Source organism: Parasteatoda tepidariorum, chromosome 4 (genome assembly GCF_043381705.1).
Source record: "Parasteatoda tepidariorum isolate YZ-2023 chromosome 4, CAS_Ptep_4.0, whole genome shotgun sequence".
NCBI lineage: Eukaryota > Metazoa > Arthropoda > Arachnida > Araneae > Theridiidae > Parasteatoda > Parasteatoda tepidariorum.
This window is the reverse complement of record NC_092207.1, coordinates 6,221,946-6,238,558: the sequence shown is the minus strand read 5'-3', so window position 1 is coordinate 6,238,558 and position 16,613 is coordinate 6,221,946. Positions and strand designations below refer to the sequence as shown.

The following is a 16,613-nucleotide window of genomic DNA, read 5'->3' as shown; positions in this document are numbered from 1 at the left end:
TTACAGCCTGGGGGCCTTTTTACAATGATGTATCGTGTATTATATTGTAGCTGTATTATATTGATGCATTGTATTAATGTATTGTAATGATGTATTATTAAAATGCCGTATTGTCTCATCCCCCTTTGTTCATTGTAGGATTTTAAAAAAAGACTGGTGAACATTTGAAACCCGACTAAAAACAAAGATTTAAGGGCGAGAAACTTAAATATTTTATTTCATAACCGTTGTTGAACAGCAGACCCAATTTATGAGTAATAATGTTCAGCTCCGTAGCCTTGTAATTTAGAACCCTATCCAGAAGACAAGGGAACTCCTGGATTAAATATTGGGCGAAACTTACCGTTGTGGAGGACTCTTTAATAGAACTCACCCAAATTTACATTACATAGAGAGGAAAACCACAAGAACCTCCCACAGTTCACTTCTTTCACTTAATCACAAAGTTGCTGCGATTAAAGCTACTGTAACTATCATTAAGGTGAAAATTAGTAGTTAAGAGCTGAAAGTTAACACTATTTGTTGAATTGGTCTGAAATAGTTAAACACTTATTCTTGGACATAATACAGTCAATTCGCTATAACTCAAAGTACGATAACTCGAATATTACTATAACTCGGTTTTTTTAAGAGGTCCCGACCCTTTTATCTTCAATTTCATGTTAATTATTCTTGATTACTCGAATTTTACTCCCTTTAACTCGATTTTTTTTTAATCTTTTAAAGCAAGAAAAAAAACCTAGGAGCTGATTTTTAAAGCAAGAAAAAAAAACCAAGGAGCTGATATCTGCCCCTTCCTTTGCAACACACACACAATGTCTTTCGCATTCTTCATGGAGAAGCTAAAGCTGTCCCTCTTGAAGTATGTGAACAGTGGTTAAATGAAACGTTGCCAAATTTACTTCAAGGATACAGGGAAAATGATATTTTCAATATTGATGAAATGGGTTTATTTATTAAATGTCTGCCAAATAAGACTATGATGTTTAAGGATGAAAACTGCTCAGGGGATAAAATGAGCAAGGAACGTTTGACTGTCCTAGTTGGAGGAAATGCGCCTGGGACCGAGAAATTGCTCTAATCGGAAAATATCAAAATCCCCTATGTTTCAAGAATGTAAAAACGTATCCTTTGGATTACGAGTCTAACAAAAAATTTTGGATGACATCAGTTTTATTTGAAGACTATGTAAGAAAATTGGAGCGGAAATTCTTCGCTAAAAAAAGAAAAGTGATACTCTTTATGGATAAATGCACAGCNTTCTTTCACTTAATCACAAAGTTGCTGCGATTAAAGCTACTGGAACTATCATTAAGGTGAAAATTAGTAGTTAAGAGCTGAAAGTAAACACTATTAGTTGAATTGGTCTGGAATAGTTAAACACTTATTCTTGGACATAATATTGATTTTAAAATGCTTTTACTTTTCCACTTTTAAATATTTAATTATGATATGTGCATTCTTTTAATTCATTCTTTACAAAAACATATGAAGGGAAGTCATTCCATAACATCTTGCACTCAGTCATTTAAAAAAACAAAATTAAAAATGTGTATACCAATGTTTTTCATGGTAGCCTGCCTCTGCAATATTCTAGGTGCATCTTTTAAAGTTTCACATTTTAGGGGCTCCAGTTTTATTCTTTTTCTCCTTCGTGTTTTTTTGGTTAATGGTTGCTGACTAGAAATTTCTGATTCTTTACGAAGGGCGCTCGCTGTAAGGGGAAATAAAACATAAGTATGGGTCATGAAAAGAAAAACTAAATAAAGAATGAAAAACAAAATTATAACAGAGAATGAAACAAAAACTAACCTAAATCAGTAGCGAAATCTGCTAAGCCTTGCATTGCACTTTTTTCTATAAGAGCTATAAATAAAAGATTACGATGAACAAATATGCGAGAAATTTTCCACTATAATTCTACTAAAGAGTCATTATTTATTAAGAATGCTAAAATAATTCAATTTGATAAACTGTGCTTAAATTGAATATCTTTATTAACCAACATCAATTTAAATATTTTTTCACACACATATACACCTTTAAAAACTTAAATAAAATAACTTAAATATACTAATTTACTGCCTTAGCACCTTAAGAAAAATATAAAAAATATTACAAATAAGAAAAATATTGCAAATGTTCCCATACTTTTAGCATTTATGTTTACATAAAGCACTAAAATATCATTTCTTGGTGGTCAAAATATGTAAGTTAGCTATTTATTTTTAGAAATTCTGAGTAAATCAATTTTTCAAATTCAGAGTTTTGCAGTCTTGAAGGTTTGCTGAAGTTGCCTCCTGATATTTTCCCCAGATTTTGCAAGTAAACATTAACATCTGGGAAAAATACAGACCATACTTTTATTTGAAACACAGTATTGAACACGACAAAATTCATTCACTGACTATTTGCTCCCAATGGTAAGTTGAAATTTGGCGTCTTGGCGTAACATGAATTTTTTTTTTCTATTTCCAATGGCCACCTGTGCAGGGGTGATTGTGAGCCCAACTCAAAAATCCTGAAAATTTCTTGAGTAAAATCATCATTTAGCCATGCATTTCAAAAAATTTATATCTTTGTAAATTGAAATCATTGCTATTTTCAAAACATGAAATTTAAAATAAATTATAAGCAGTATAATTTAAATGAATAATTATGTATAAGTTTACTTTTATCACTAAATACGCTTATTATTATAAAACACATAAATATCGTTTGCCAATATAAATTCTTAACATAACTTGAAATTACTGGACCTTGGAACTCCGGATCGTGGTTAAAGAAAATTCCGGATTTTTTCCGGAGCACAAGCATCTCTGCCTGTGTTAACATTTCGTCAATTCAGGCATTTACAGGGCAGATTTGTTGGCCACTCTTTCAGGGGCACCCTATTAGGTGGGCCAACGTTGCACAAACAGTAAGGACAGATAGTACAGAGAATGAAACAACATCTACGCCTTGCCAGGGATTCAAACCCAGAACCTTTCTGATGCAAGATCCCTGACCCCTACACAGTCCGGTCAGCACTTAACATCAATTCAAAGGTAGAATTTGCACAGATACTCTTGAAGTTAAAAATAGTTTGTCATCTGGGAAAAAAATTAATTGCAATAGATAATGACTTACATTTAACTAAGCCCCACACGGACTTTTTATAGCGGACACAGCCAGATATCCGTAGTCGAGTCTCTCGTTTTGAAACACTTGTGAGACAATAGACAGATTTCACAGTAAAAGCATCACTGTATGGTATTCCAGTATTAACAACATCACAATCAACAGTATAAACTTGTCCTGGCTTGCTATGCTTCAATAGCCTCTGCCAAATTAATAAAATAGTAGAGTTTCATTTTCAAAGCATATATCAAAGATTTTAATATACAGAAGACATTTTTTTTTTAAATTCCTACGCTACTGATTCACTGTGCTTCTACAGCCTATAATTTTTATCAATAATTTTGGAAAACAATATTGGAAGTATCTCAAACTCTAATTAATACTTTTCCCATGATTTTTTTTTCTTTAGTTTTTTATTTTAATTCCATGAGAAGTTCCCTGATTTTTCCAGATTGATAAAATTCTTCCAATTTGTGGCCACCCTAAATTAATTTCTGTGCATAATACATTCAGTTATGTGATTGCTGGAACAAGAAATTATTCAAAATTTCTTTAAAAGCTTTATGGTTAGACACGAAGCATTTTTTTCACCAATGTGTAGCTCAATTGATACTCAAGTTTTTTTTTTTTATTTACTAAAAAAAGAAAAAAAGCGCATTAACTGCAAGCTTTAGTGCTGCAACTTAATTTCCCTCCCTTAAATAATGCAGAGCAGTCACTATGCTTATTTATGTACAAAAATTTAATTTTCTATTTTTAAAAAATAAATAAAATAAACAGAAGTGGTTAATATTTCTTCGAATTTTCTATAAATGACAAATATATTTCATAAAAATACATTAACACTGAGTTTAATGTTTCATATCGGCATATTTTATTCTTAATTAGAAGTTATTTCGAGTATTGATAGTTGTGAAATCCAGCTACTGTTCGTCAATCTGTATTTTGGTGTGGTATGGACTACATTTTCAATTACACTACGAGTTTTAACATAACACTTCTAAAAGATAATAAAATGTTAGTGCAGTATACTTAGTAATTTATGGCCAATTTGTACAAAATAAACAGATTAAATTTTCTAAATTTTTTTGTGTGTATCATTTTAAAAATTGCATGCAGTGATTAACATCATTAAACTATCAATTCTTTGCAGTAAATATGAGAACAGCAAATAACATTGTAGCTATATAACATACAGTACTGGAAGAAATAATTGAAGAAAAAGCTTGCTTGTTACCTGAGTTTCAGTAGTTTGAGCACTTTTTGCCATTGAATGATTTAAAGTGAGAGTATAAGTAACTTGTCTCATTTTCAAATCAAACTCTGGGGTGATTTGCCAGGGACTCTGCATAATATCTAAACGCATAATATCTAAAAGTTAATATCTAATATCTAAATACATAATATCCATCATACAAAAATAATACATAAAATTTTTACGTTCTGTATTTTTTAAAAAGAAAATACACTATTATGAAAAAAACTAGACACTATATATTTTATTCTTTTTAAAATTATAATGTTCTCGTAAGAAGGATAAACAAGCGGCTTATATTAAGATATCAGAGCTATGAAATATAAATTAAAATTAGAAAATGAAACAATAATGTTCATGTAATTATTTTTTTTCATATCTCATAACATATTTCACTCCAAACCACAATTTTGGAAAGCAAAATGCAAATAATTTCACCTGAAAGTTTTGTTTAAGACATTATAGGAACTTTATTAAAGTCACACTAGAGCTGCACAATGGGGTATTGGCGACGGACCGGGAAACATCTCTGAGGATGATCCAAAGACATGCCATCGCAATTTTGATCCTCTGCAGAGGAGGTGGCTCCTCTGTTATGGTAGCCCGACGACATGAGTGCAAAGTCGAGCATTTTACGGTAGAACAATTTCAGATGACCGATACCGAGCACCCCCTACACAGGCTGATCAAAGTGGTGACTCATCTGCTTACTGACCGCAGCTAGTGATACTTGACTCCGGTGTTGTACTGCAGGACTTAAAAATATCATAAAAGAAAGGATTTTAAAACATGATTTTTTCCAATGTTAATTTTTTTAAAGAAGCAATTTCTTGAACCTCTTGACTGATAAAATTAAATTTTTAGAATGTTCTCCTTTATGTTGACTAAAAAACCGGGTGTTTATACAGATCTATGTAATTACACTTTCAGTTAAAATAATTTTGAAATAAAATAAAAATATAAAAATTTTGCATTTAAAGTTGATATGTTCAGTTTCATTTGTTAAATGAAAAGTAAAACACATACTTGGTTTTAGCATTCTAGAAAGAGTGAATAATAATGCATATAAATTTTACAATAAATTAATTATCCATGCAAATAAGTTATTTGACACGCAATAAAGATGAAAATTACAGTTGGTGCTGAATTAAGCATAATCATAAGTCAATATAAAGAGGAAAGTATCAAATCAAGAAAATATTTCATATAAGTTGCACTTTCTTTTTATTTTAATGTATGCATTTTATTCTTTTTAATGCTTTAGAACTATTTTTGTTTTGAATAAAGTAAATTGAAATATTGAGATTTTTTCATTTTTGCAAAACAATATAAAATTAATGTGGTTCAAGAAAAAAGAAGAAAAAAAAGCAATCTAATAAATAAATAAAACTTATAACCAATTGCAATTATTTTTGATGAGATAGATATAGATGTGTAAAATTAATTTTGTGACAAAATTTGTGTTTTTAAGGAAAACAATAACTTCAGTGTTCATAGAGATAACAATTTAATTATTCCTTAATACAATAAATACAACATCCATTTGCTTTTAAAAACAAAAGTTCAAGTAAAGCTTATTATGTATAACATTTATTTAGTATTTAAATTACTTATAAGTATTATTATTATCGAATTTATTCTAAGTAATAATATTTTGAGTAAGTAATAATAATGCTATAAGTATAATTATGCAAAGTATTTATAGTATTATAATTATTATTGAATTATAAAAAATTTTGGCAGCAAACTTTGTTTCCATATAAAAAATATATTAAAATAAGTCTTTAAAACTTTTTCTCAATTTCTTAAATAAATTTTTTTAAATAAAATACATATAAGTTTTAAAACATATCATAAAATTTATATTTGTTTTAATCATGCTTGGTTAAAAAAAAAATTTTAAAATTTTTTAATGATGATAAATTTAAATCTTTTAAAAGAAATGTGTTTCAAATTTTAATCTTATAATTTCAGTATTTCTTTTCAAGACTACTTCATTTTATGTCATAATCGACATTGAACAGCTAATCAAATTTTGAATTTATGACTAATAATGTTCAACTTTGTATCCTTGGAATTTTGAACCTAATCCAGAAGACAAGGAAACTATTGGATCGAGTATAGAGATAAACTAGCTTTCATGGAGGATTTTTGATGCAACTCACCTGCATTTGCATTACATGGAAAGGAAAGCCACAAAAACCTCCCACAGTAAGTCTGCTGGCAAGGGGATTCTAACCCATGATTATATTTTTATCTGAGGATATTTTTATACCAGCACCGTGGTCAGAGCGAGCCGAGCACAGAATTTGTACCGACCACCTCCTGCTAGGATTTGAATCTGGACAACCTAATTGGGAGACAAATGCTCTATTCCCAGCATACCTGCGGCCCTTTTTAAGGGTATTAAAATTATTAAATAAATAATCCCAAGAAACTAAGGCAGTAAGATAAATNAAATATATTAAAATAAGTCTTGAAAACTTTTTCTCAATTTCTCAAATACATTTTTTTAAATAAAATATATATAAGTTTTAAAACATATCATAAAATCTATATTTGTTTTAATCATGTTTGGTTAAAAAAAAATTTAAAAATTTTTTAATGATGATAAATTTAAATCTTTTAAAAACCTGTGTTTTAAATTTTAATCTTATAATTTCTTTTCAAGACTACTTTATTTTATGTTTTATCGACATTGAACAGCTAATCTAATTTTGAATTTACGACTAATAATGTTCAACTTTGTATCCTTGGAATTTTTAACCCAATCCAGAAGACAAGGAAACTATTGGATAGAGTATAGAGATAAACTAGCTTTCATGGAGGATTTTTTATACAACTCGCCTGCATTTGCATTACATGGAAAGGAAAGCCACAAAAACCTCCCACAGTAAGTCTGTTGGCAAGGGGATTCTAACCCATGATTATATTTTTATCTGAGGATATTTTTATACCAGCACCGTGGTCAGAGCGAGCCGAGCACAGAATTTGTACCGACCACCTCCTGCTAGGATTTGAATCTGGACAACCTAATTGGGAGACAAATGCTCTATTCCCAGCATACCTGCGGCCCTTTTTAAGGGTATTAAAATTATTAAATAAATAATCCCAAGAAACTAAGGCAGTAAGATAAATATAATACCTATTAAAAAACTCCACTTATTTCAAAAATATACAGATTGGAAATAACAGTTGACAAGCTTCAAGCACTCAAAAATAGATACCCGTTTTCAAAACTTGCAGAATAAATGAAAAGAAACAGAACTTTCAAAAGACTTTTGTTTCTTCTGATTTCTGTGTGGCAAATCTTAAAAATGATTGCCTATTTTTGTGCACTTGAAACATGTCAACTATTATTTCCAATCTGTTTATTTTTGAAGCGAATAAAATATTTAAATTAAGTAATGCTATTGAAATTAGTTTCAAAATAAACAAAAATTTCTTTATGCAACGTATGTAGGTTTTTCTAATAAATTCTTGGTTGCCATTGTGCATGAAGTTGTAATGCATTTCTACTAAAATCAAGTTTTACACTAGGGATACAGCTTTTAAAAATTTAGTACAGTGCATTCACTCAGAGTGATGGCTCCGAGATAGAGAGCTTGCCTCCCAATGAGGTTAAGCAGGTTCAAATCCCCGCGATTGCTGGTTGATTCGAATTCCACACGGAGCTAGAGCCTACCACAGTGCTGACGTAAAATATCTTAATGGTAGACATATCATGGGTTAGAGTCCTCTTGCCGTTAGGCTTAATTGTGGGAGGTTTTCTTGGTTTTCCGGTCCGTGTAACAGAAATGCGGGTTAGTTACATCAAAAAGTCCTCAATGAAGGCAAATTTCACCCAATACTTGATCCAGGATCTGAAGAGTCCATGTGTAGTAAAAGCGGTGACTGATGCAAGTTAAATCTGTTGAGTCCTCCACGTTCCCATAAGAAATCAAACCTCTGAGGGTACTGATTCAGGAGTTTCCTTGTCTTCTGTATTGGGTTCAAAATTACAAGGCTACGGAGTTGAACATTGGTAGCCGTAAACTGAAAACTCTGTCGGCTATTCAACAACAGTTATAAAATAAAATAAAATGTATTCACTCAAAAGTTGCTAACTATACTCAATTTCAAATTGACTTACCATAAGTTTTCCTAGATTCTAAGAGATCATTATAAAACTTGGAACCAGTAAAAATGAGAGCAAAAACCTGATCAACAGAGAGTGGAAAAACATCATTCAAAACTTCTTTTCCCTCGTGGCTGACGCAAGGACACTTGAATTCACTCTCTGCAAACAAATTAACAATTTAGTTACATCATTCAATGAATATCATTTTAAAAATTCACTTGAAAAAATTTACCTCTTGGTCAAACTTTACGGCTTAAACAAATTTAAAACTATTATTTTTATTTCTTAATGACAAATAGATTATTAGATAAAAATTATACCTATTTAATCCCAACATTTTTAATTGCATTATCACAGACTTAGTTTCAGCGTACATTGAAATAAAATTTAAACTTAAATTTATCTTATTTTGTTTAAATAAGGTAACATAAAATTTTATTTTTCAAATTTCAACTTTTGGATACTTTAAATTTAGTTAAATATATTTTAGTTAAATATTGTTTAGTAATATTATGTAACATTAATTTCTAAAAACAGTTTTGGCTAGAAACAATTTTATATAAAGCTTATTATAAAACTAAATATAATTGCTATTTAATAATTATTTCAAAATTGTTTGCTAAGTTGCACAATACTGTTTTCAATATGTTTTTCGTAAAATTTTTCAAATTTGTTTTTTTTCTATGATATTGCACAGTAGGGTCGTATGACATGCTTTATTTTATAATAAAAGAATACCACTTTTTGTTCTAAAGTTGTTAATTTGCAATAAAAATTTTAAAAAAATTTAATAAATAGAGAATAATATTAAGGATAATAACGAAATATTACAAGTTAATACCTAAAAAAGAGAATAATTTATAGGAATTTGTTAATTAAGGAGCCCTAGCATTTTCTGGCCTGTAGGAGTCCGCTGATAACATTGAAAGAACATTTTAGACTGTTTTATTTATGTGTTACATTGAAACAAAACAGTTTGGAAATTTGTCGCACCAATAAATTGCTAATATATGAGACATCTTCTCTCAAAAATTATAAATTTTTTCAAACGTAACTGCATTTTTACCCTGTAAAATTTTTATAAAAATATTTTTGCATGAATTTAAATGGCATTAATTCAAGACTAATGTGAAAAAAAGTGTAACAATTAAAGAATATCAATAAGCCCTGTATTTATGTGGGATAGGACTTAATTTAACATGACATAAAACTGTTTTATTAACAGAAAAAAAAAACAAATTTTTTAGCCTAACCAAATATTTATCAAGATTGGCTCATATCTGGTCCATACCTAACAGGAAAATATAAAAACTTGTTCTTCTAATAATTTATCAACGTTGTATTTCCCATATTTCTTTATTTACACTTTTTTTTTTTAATTTAAAAAAAAATTGAGAATTATCATCTGAGAATAAAAATTCTTAAACCTAATTCAATATCATTGAAATTACAAAAATATGGAATATGAATTAGTTTCATAGATGTATGTTATTAACCCTTAACAATTCAGAAATACTTTAAGTTTACTTGCCACCAAGTATAATTTATGACAAAATTTTCTGAAATTTTTTTTTTATAATGGTAAACATATAGACTACTAATTTAATGTAACAGAAGCTATTTCTGTTTACAAAAAAAAAGCCTTCACGTATAGAATAGAACAGTATATATATTTTTAAATTATAAATGTAAGAATTTTTTAAAAATCCAAACATAAAATAATACATATTCTAATATTATTGGAGATATTCTCCTGTTCTAAAAACCATTTGTATACTTAACCTTTTTTTAAATTTTTGCTATTTGGAAATTGCTTTTTATAATATCAATCTGAAATTCTAGCTAAAGCCAGTCATTGCGGAATTTTTTTTACTCTCAATAGAAAGTAGAAGGGGGGAAAAATCATGCGTTTTTCCCCCCGCCAATATGCGAGAAAATAATTTTTTGAATATAATCCTGCAGGAAAGGGAAAAATAATTATGCAGATAAAAAAACCTAGAATTCTTAGCTTCCCAAATAGAAGATCTTTCTGTAGGAATGTACTCTGTAACATTCTGCGACAATGTTGCCATGTCACCACGATTCTGCCACGGGGGTAATTACAATAATTAATTATAATACCAATTATAATTTTGTAAAATTATAATTAAATATAATATTAACTATAATCTTATAATTATAATAAAATTAATTATAAATATGACAGCAATAAGTATATATATATGTGGCATTAGACAGTAATTGCGGCATTAGTAGTTGCAGCTTTAGTAAGTAAAAGTGCCAAGCTCTCACTTATCTATTATGCACACATCAGTATGCTCTAAAAATAAGTTGAATGCATTTCAATCTAGGAATCAAGTTAATTTATCTTGGAAGTTTTATTCTAAGGATAATTTTGTTTTTGAAGTAAAACCTATTGATACAGCGCAATAAATTTTTAAAAAAATGCCATTGAAAGAGGTAGTTTTTTCTAGTGGGCCCATCAGTGAAAACACGGGCAGGTTTTTTCAGTCTGCACCAATTTTGGCTAACCCTGCAAAAGAAACAATGAATTTAACGTACCTTCAATATTTTCTTCAGACTCAGTGGTACCACTCATGTCGGTGGGATATTCAGTGGATTTTAAAGTGGGAATATTTTTGGATTCAGAATTTTGTGAAGATTTATCAGCAGCTTCTTCACTCACAGATGGAGGAGGAGGATCAAATACACACACTTCATTTCCCGTTTCCTTCAAGAACAATACGAAAAAGAATAAGTTGAGTAAGACAATATAATTTTGAAGCAGAAAATCCTTCAATATAGCTTTTAATATTGGCAATGTAAAAAGGAAAGAAATGTAATTGAAAATGAGATTGACTTTCGATTATACTAGGCAGTAAAAAAATACTACAAATATCAACAACTTAAAGTGATAATCGAAGAATTTAACAACATGCTATGTTTTAGTTTTTAAAAAATTACAAACTTAAATTTCAATAACTGAACTATATAATTTCATAATAGTTTTGATCTTTTATTGATTTTTTGATTTTTCTGAAATTTTCACGTCAAAGGACTAAGTTAACCGTTTTAACAATAACAATTGCTTAAACATGGAGTAAACAAAAAAACACTTAATCTCCCATACATCTTTTCTTGTAAATGACCCTATAAACACCTTTCAGTTCAAAATAGCTCAAATTAGTCGTAAAATGAAGTTTTGATATCAACTTTGGTCATTGGCAACTTAACTGAATTATATTTATTTACGTCTTGGATGTAGTTACTGTTAAGAGGTTAGTTACTGCTTTGTACTCCGGTCATTTTATTTTACAGGGTGCGTAGCCAAATCCTTCAACTAAAAATAAGCACCTTTTAGGTACATCTTGAGCACTCAAAAATATTTTTAAGCTCTACATACATTAATAAAATGCAAAATAATTTTTAAAGAATTTACATGATCGTGATAAAATAACTAATTTCTCACAAAGAACTCTTTTCTTGATTACATTAGCCATTATAAAAAGACCAAGAGATCTTTTTGTTCAACATCAGAGGGTCGAAAATGAAGTCCAACAATAGCATCACTGAACCCAGCTCAGATGCACATGCGAGCTCTCAAGCATTTTATCAAAGCTGTAATATGATTGGCACGCTATGAACCGACGGTATGCCAATATGGATTGCGGCTGAATAAATTGTGAAAACATTGAATAGAACAATATGAAAAGAACGCTTTTGCATAATACGTGGCGAAAATTGACATAGTAAATAAAAAAAATCTAGTTTTGAAAAAGGGAAAATTAAGCACTCTTTAAAAACACCCAATGAAAAAAGTACCTTTAAGGGCTTTTAACGAACGCTACGCGCCATGTTCTTATATACTGATCCCATGCATCTTTGATGCACAGGTGAACTGTAGACTAGATTTCTGATTCTTAAATAAACAAGGAAAACATCGTTCAAGGGAAGGAATTCTTTTTATTGACAACTTCAGTAGTGTTTTATAGAATCTCCCAGATCCCACAATTCAAGAGTAAACTCACCTAAGTATCAATGGATACTGAAATTAATAAAAAAAACAAACATCATTTTTAAACTAATAAACAGCAGCGGTGGCCATAGCAACGCATGCAATGATGACACCTACACATTGAACAACACGAACAAATGACTTATAATCAAATGCTTCTGTAATGAAAAATAAGAATAAAATAAAAACACTTTAATAGCTATGAATACATTTAAATAAAAAAAATATTGCTGTTTCTATACAAAACAGGGGTCAGCAAAATTTTGCCTAGGGTGTGTGCTGCACTTATGTATTTTTATTATTTTGCACTTATTATTACAAATTTAAGTAATAGAGGTGAAAATTGCATTTTTGCTTAGGTTTAAAATTATATTCCTAAATTATAAGGATTAAATGAAAACATATTTATAATCAAAAACTTCTTTAATAAACTACCAACAGTCACATCAGTGAGCTTAGACGTAATACTTGATTTTACAACTTTTATCTTAGAAAACGCTTGTTTGCCAACTATGCTTGCTCAAATTTGATGAAACATGTATTTTAAATATTTTAATTGTTAGAAATACAACATTGAAATAAAGAGATAAAACTGATTCTTACTGATTCATCTTCAATGAGAAGTTCATTTGCAATGTCTAGAAGATTTGGATCGCTTTTGTGATCATCCTTTAGTAGACTCTGGTCAGAATTTCTGGTAATTTTTAAGTCTTCATCAACTATAAGGGGGGCTACATAATCATCATCATCACTCGTCAGTCCCAGCTCTTCACCATAACTGTAGTGGACCCATTGCCACAGTTCTTGCGATGACATCGGCTAATAAGACACATAATAATGCATCACAAGAACATACAGAAATAGAGACAAATAATAGATAACAGTTTTGATAGTTTCTTAACAGTATAATTAAATTACAATGCAATTAATGGATCTAATTACAAAACAATTAATTAAATTAGAATACAATTAATGTATTTGTGGGAAGAGTAGATATCGACCATGTAAACCTTCATCTATGAAAAGGTACTCCGTCGTAGAATCGAGTTAACATGTCTTATATACTAGTGAATTGGAATTGTGTTTTTATAGTGGTAGACACACTACATATTGAATTACAATACAATTCAATACATTAAATTACAACACTTAAATTGCATGAAATTTCTTAACAATATATATAATTAATTAATTAAATTAGATTATTTTCCATTGTTAAGTCATTTCATAATGACTCCATTATATCACCATACAGGAAACATGGGACAATAAAAGAATAAAGTCTATCAGAAATATTTTATTAAAATGCTGCCCTATAATAATAAAAAAAAAATTTAAAAAAGGAGAAGGAAAAAGACAATCATTAATACCAAAAATTGCAGTAGAAAGGACGAAATTGACTTGCCTGCAAATTATTTTTAAAAAGTAGTACTAAAATTCGTGGTTAATTATAAAAAGTAATCCATTTGCAATTCTTCAAATTTTGTTTTTCCATTTATTAACGAGAACATAAATTTGCAAGTCATGTACATGCACATTAATTTTAGAACATAACAAATATGTGTAAAAACTATTTCTAATGACGTGTAGTTAAAAATATGATATTGGTCTTTTTTTATTAAATCAATTCTAATTCCAAAATAATATTCCTTATTAAATCTATTCAAATTCCAAAAAACAATTTTTGTAAAATACTGTTACAAGAAATACTTTGCTGAATATTTGACTGAATATTCGATCAACAGAATAAGCAGCAAAAGGCCGGAATAGGCTGAATGTTCGTTATATCCCTTATTACACACATTATTCATAAAATAAATTATCCTAAAATATGGAAAAAAGTTAATCCAATTTATTGAAATACCTGTTCAAGCAACGCATTCTGCCAAATGCGAAAAAGCATCAAGAAAGTTTTATCTCTAGCACCAAATGATGTGAAGAAATGCTTTTCTGTATCAGTGCTTATCTGTATTGCATTCGGGATCACCCTCGCAGTCTTTTCTTTCGTCATGCTCGTGACATCACGGCACTTTATTGTCACCTAAAACATACCATGCATCCATGTCATATAGAAAGTAGGGATATACCTGGTACCTGACCAGTATCTCATATGTTCTCATTGTATCATCAAAATTTAAAAAAATTAAAAACAAAATTGATAATTTATTATTAAATTTCGCATTGTTTATTAAAATTATTTAAAAAAATTCATTTAAAAGTACAATTGCATTTCCTTGGTCACTGTATTTCTTGAATATTTTAGTGAAATTTAGCTTATTTAATAAGTGATTAACGTAATAAATTGTGTAAAATCTAAATTTAATGTTCAGTAATATCTAAACAATTTGTAGCAGAAATCTAACACACAGTTTCCATATTAAGCCTAAAAATAAATTATTTTGCTTTTCATATTTTTTTTTCTTCCTCATAATATACAAAGGTGGGAAAAATATAGAGAGAAATATATTTTACAAACAACAAGGTTCATACTCAAAGAGAAGAAAGTTTTTCCTTAATTATTCCAGGTATTCTAGGTCAATTTACATAAAATTATTCCATTTATTATTCCAGATATTCTATTTAATTGCAATTAATAAAGTTTAAAAAAAAAACTATTTAAAATATGTTTCTTCAAAATCTCAAAGCCAAAAAATCAACCGCTTCCCTTACCATTTTCTTGAAGAAAAAAAGCCAAAAAATCAACCGCTTCTCTTACCATTTTTTTTGAAAAAAAAAAGGCCAAAAAATCAACCGCTTCCCTTACCATTTTTTTTGAAAAAAAATGCCAAAAAATCAACAGCTTTCCTTACCATTTTTTTTGAAAAAAAAAAGCCAAAAAATCAACACATTTTTTTATTTTATTAATAAATACAAGGAAACAAAACATAATACACAAGTTCTAAGTTGAAATTTTAATTGTTTTATGTGTATAAAATATATAATTTACCATCAGTTTACCATCCCAAATTACCTGTGGCAAATGTAAAAAGCTAAATATTAGTCTTTGTAAACGTTCACGTTTTCATAATCTGAAAAATCCTCTGCATTACTTTCACTTTCGCTCGAGAATACCATCTTTTTAAACTTTTTTTTACTATGTAAATTCATCAGTAGGGTTGCAAGTTTGTCGCGGCGCGAATTTTCGTGAAATTTAAAGTTTTTTTCAAAAATTCGCGAATTTTTTAAAATTTCGCGATTTGAACGAAAGTTATTCAATTCGCGCGATTTAAATGAAAATTATTCACAATTTGAAGTTATTATTTAATACCATTTCATCTTTCGTCATTGACAATGCGTCTTACATGAACAAAGCATTGGAAAAAAGTTTGAAAGCAGTTTTCTTGAATGCTGTTCATGTGACTTGCAATGCACATCTTTTAAATCTCCTAGGAGAAAGATGGCAAAATCAATTTGAAAAAGTGAATTCTTTTATTGTGCATTTAAGCGTGCATTCACAGCATGTCCCACACGTAAGGGTCGATTTCGAGCCTTTTTTAGTTGAAAAGGGTAAAAACGCCGCTCTACCACCGGTTCCTGTACAAACCAGATGGAATAGCTGATTTAAGGCAGCTTTGTTTCACGTAAATTACTTAGCTGAATATGCAGAGTTCTTCGATAAAGAGCAACAAAATAGCAGTAGTTCTTTGATCAGCACGATTTCCGAAGAATGTTGTAACGCAGAATTGAGTGAAGATTCAAGAGAGATTGAAAAATATGCATCTTTAATTTTGAATCTATTAAATTTATATGAAAAACAAAGAATAAGTTTGCATGTTATTTTTAATGAAATGTCTGATCTTGCTGAAGATTTAAAAAGCAAATCTATAACCTGCCAGCACTTGAAATCTAAAAAAGCTTTAAAATCATGCCAGGAAAAAATTCAGGCATACTTTTTTGAAGGCAATATTACAACACACAGATTTCGTCAACCAGCATCAAGCTTTTTTAAAGCATGCAGAGCTTTTGATCCTAGTCAATTCAAATACTTAGATGTTTTCCAAGAAGATGATAGTTCTTTTATTTTTAACTCTATCCCCATGTTTGAGGATGAAGAAGAGTTGAAGAACGAATTTAATGCTTACAAAGCGACAGTTAATGAACTA

At 29.3% G+C, this 16,613-nt stretch overlaps 1 protein-coding gene across 1 annotated transcript in view; it reads right to left on the bottom strand.

Moving 5' to 3' along the window:
- Positions 1-16,613, bottom strand: part of LOC107437329 (GRAM domain containing 1B) — a 38,022-nt gene that overhangs the window by 8,977 nt on the left and 12,432 nt on the right. The window contains exons 5-12 of the mRNA XM_021148035.3: positions 14,375-14,551; positions 13,114-13,329; positions 11,058-11,226; positions 8,508-8,654; positions 4,358-4,476; positions 3,130-3,322; positions 1,813-1,866; positions 1,559-1,714 (exon numbers count right to left, since the gene is read on the bottom strand). Of these exons, the coding sequence (XP_021003694.1) occupies positions 1,559-1,714; positions 1,813-1,866; positions 3,130-3,322; positions 4,358-4,476; positions 8,508-8,654; positions 11,058-11,226; positions 13,114-13,329; positions 14,375-14,551 (1,231 nt within the window). The remainder of the gene's footprint in view (positions 1-1,558; positions 1,715-1,812; positions 1,867-3,129; positions 3,323-4,357; positions 4,477-8,507; positions 8,655-11,057; positions 11,227-13,113; positions 13,330-14,374; positions 14,552-16,613) is intronic.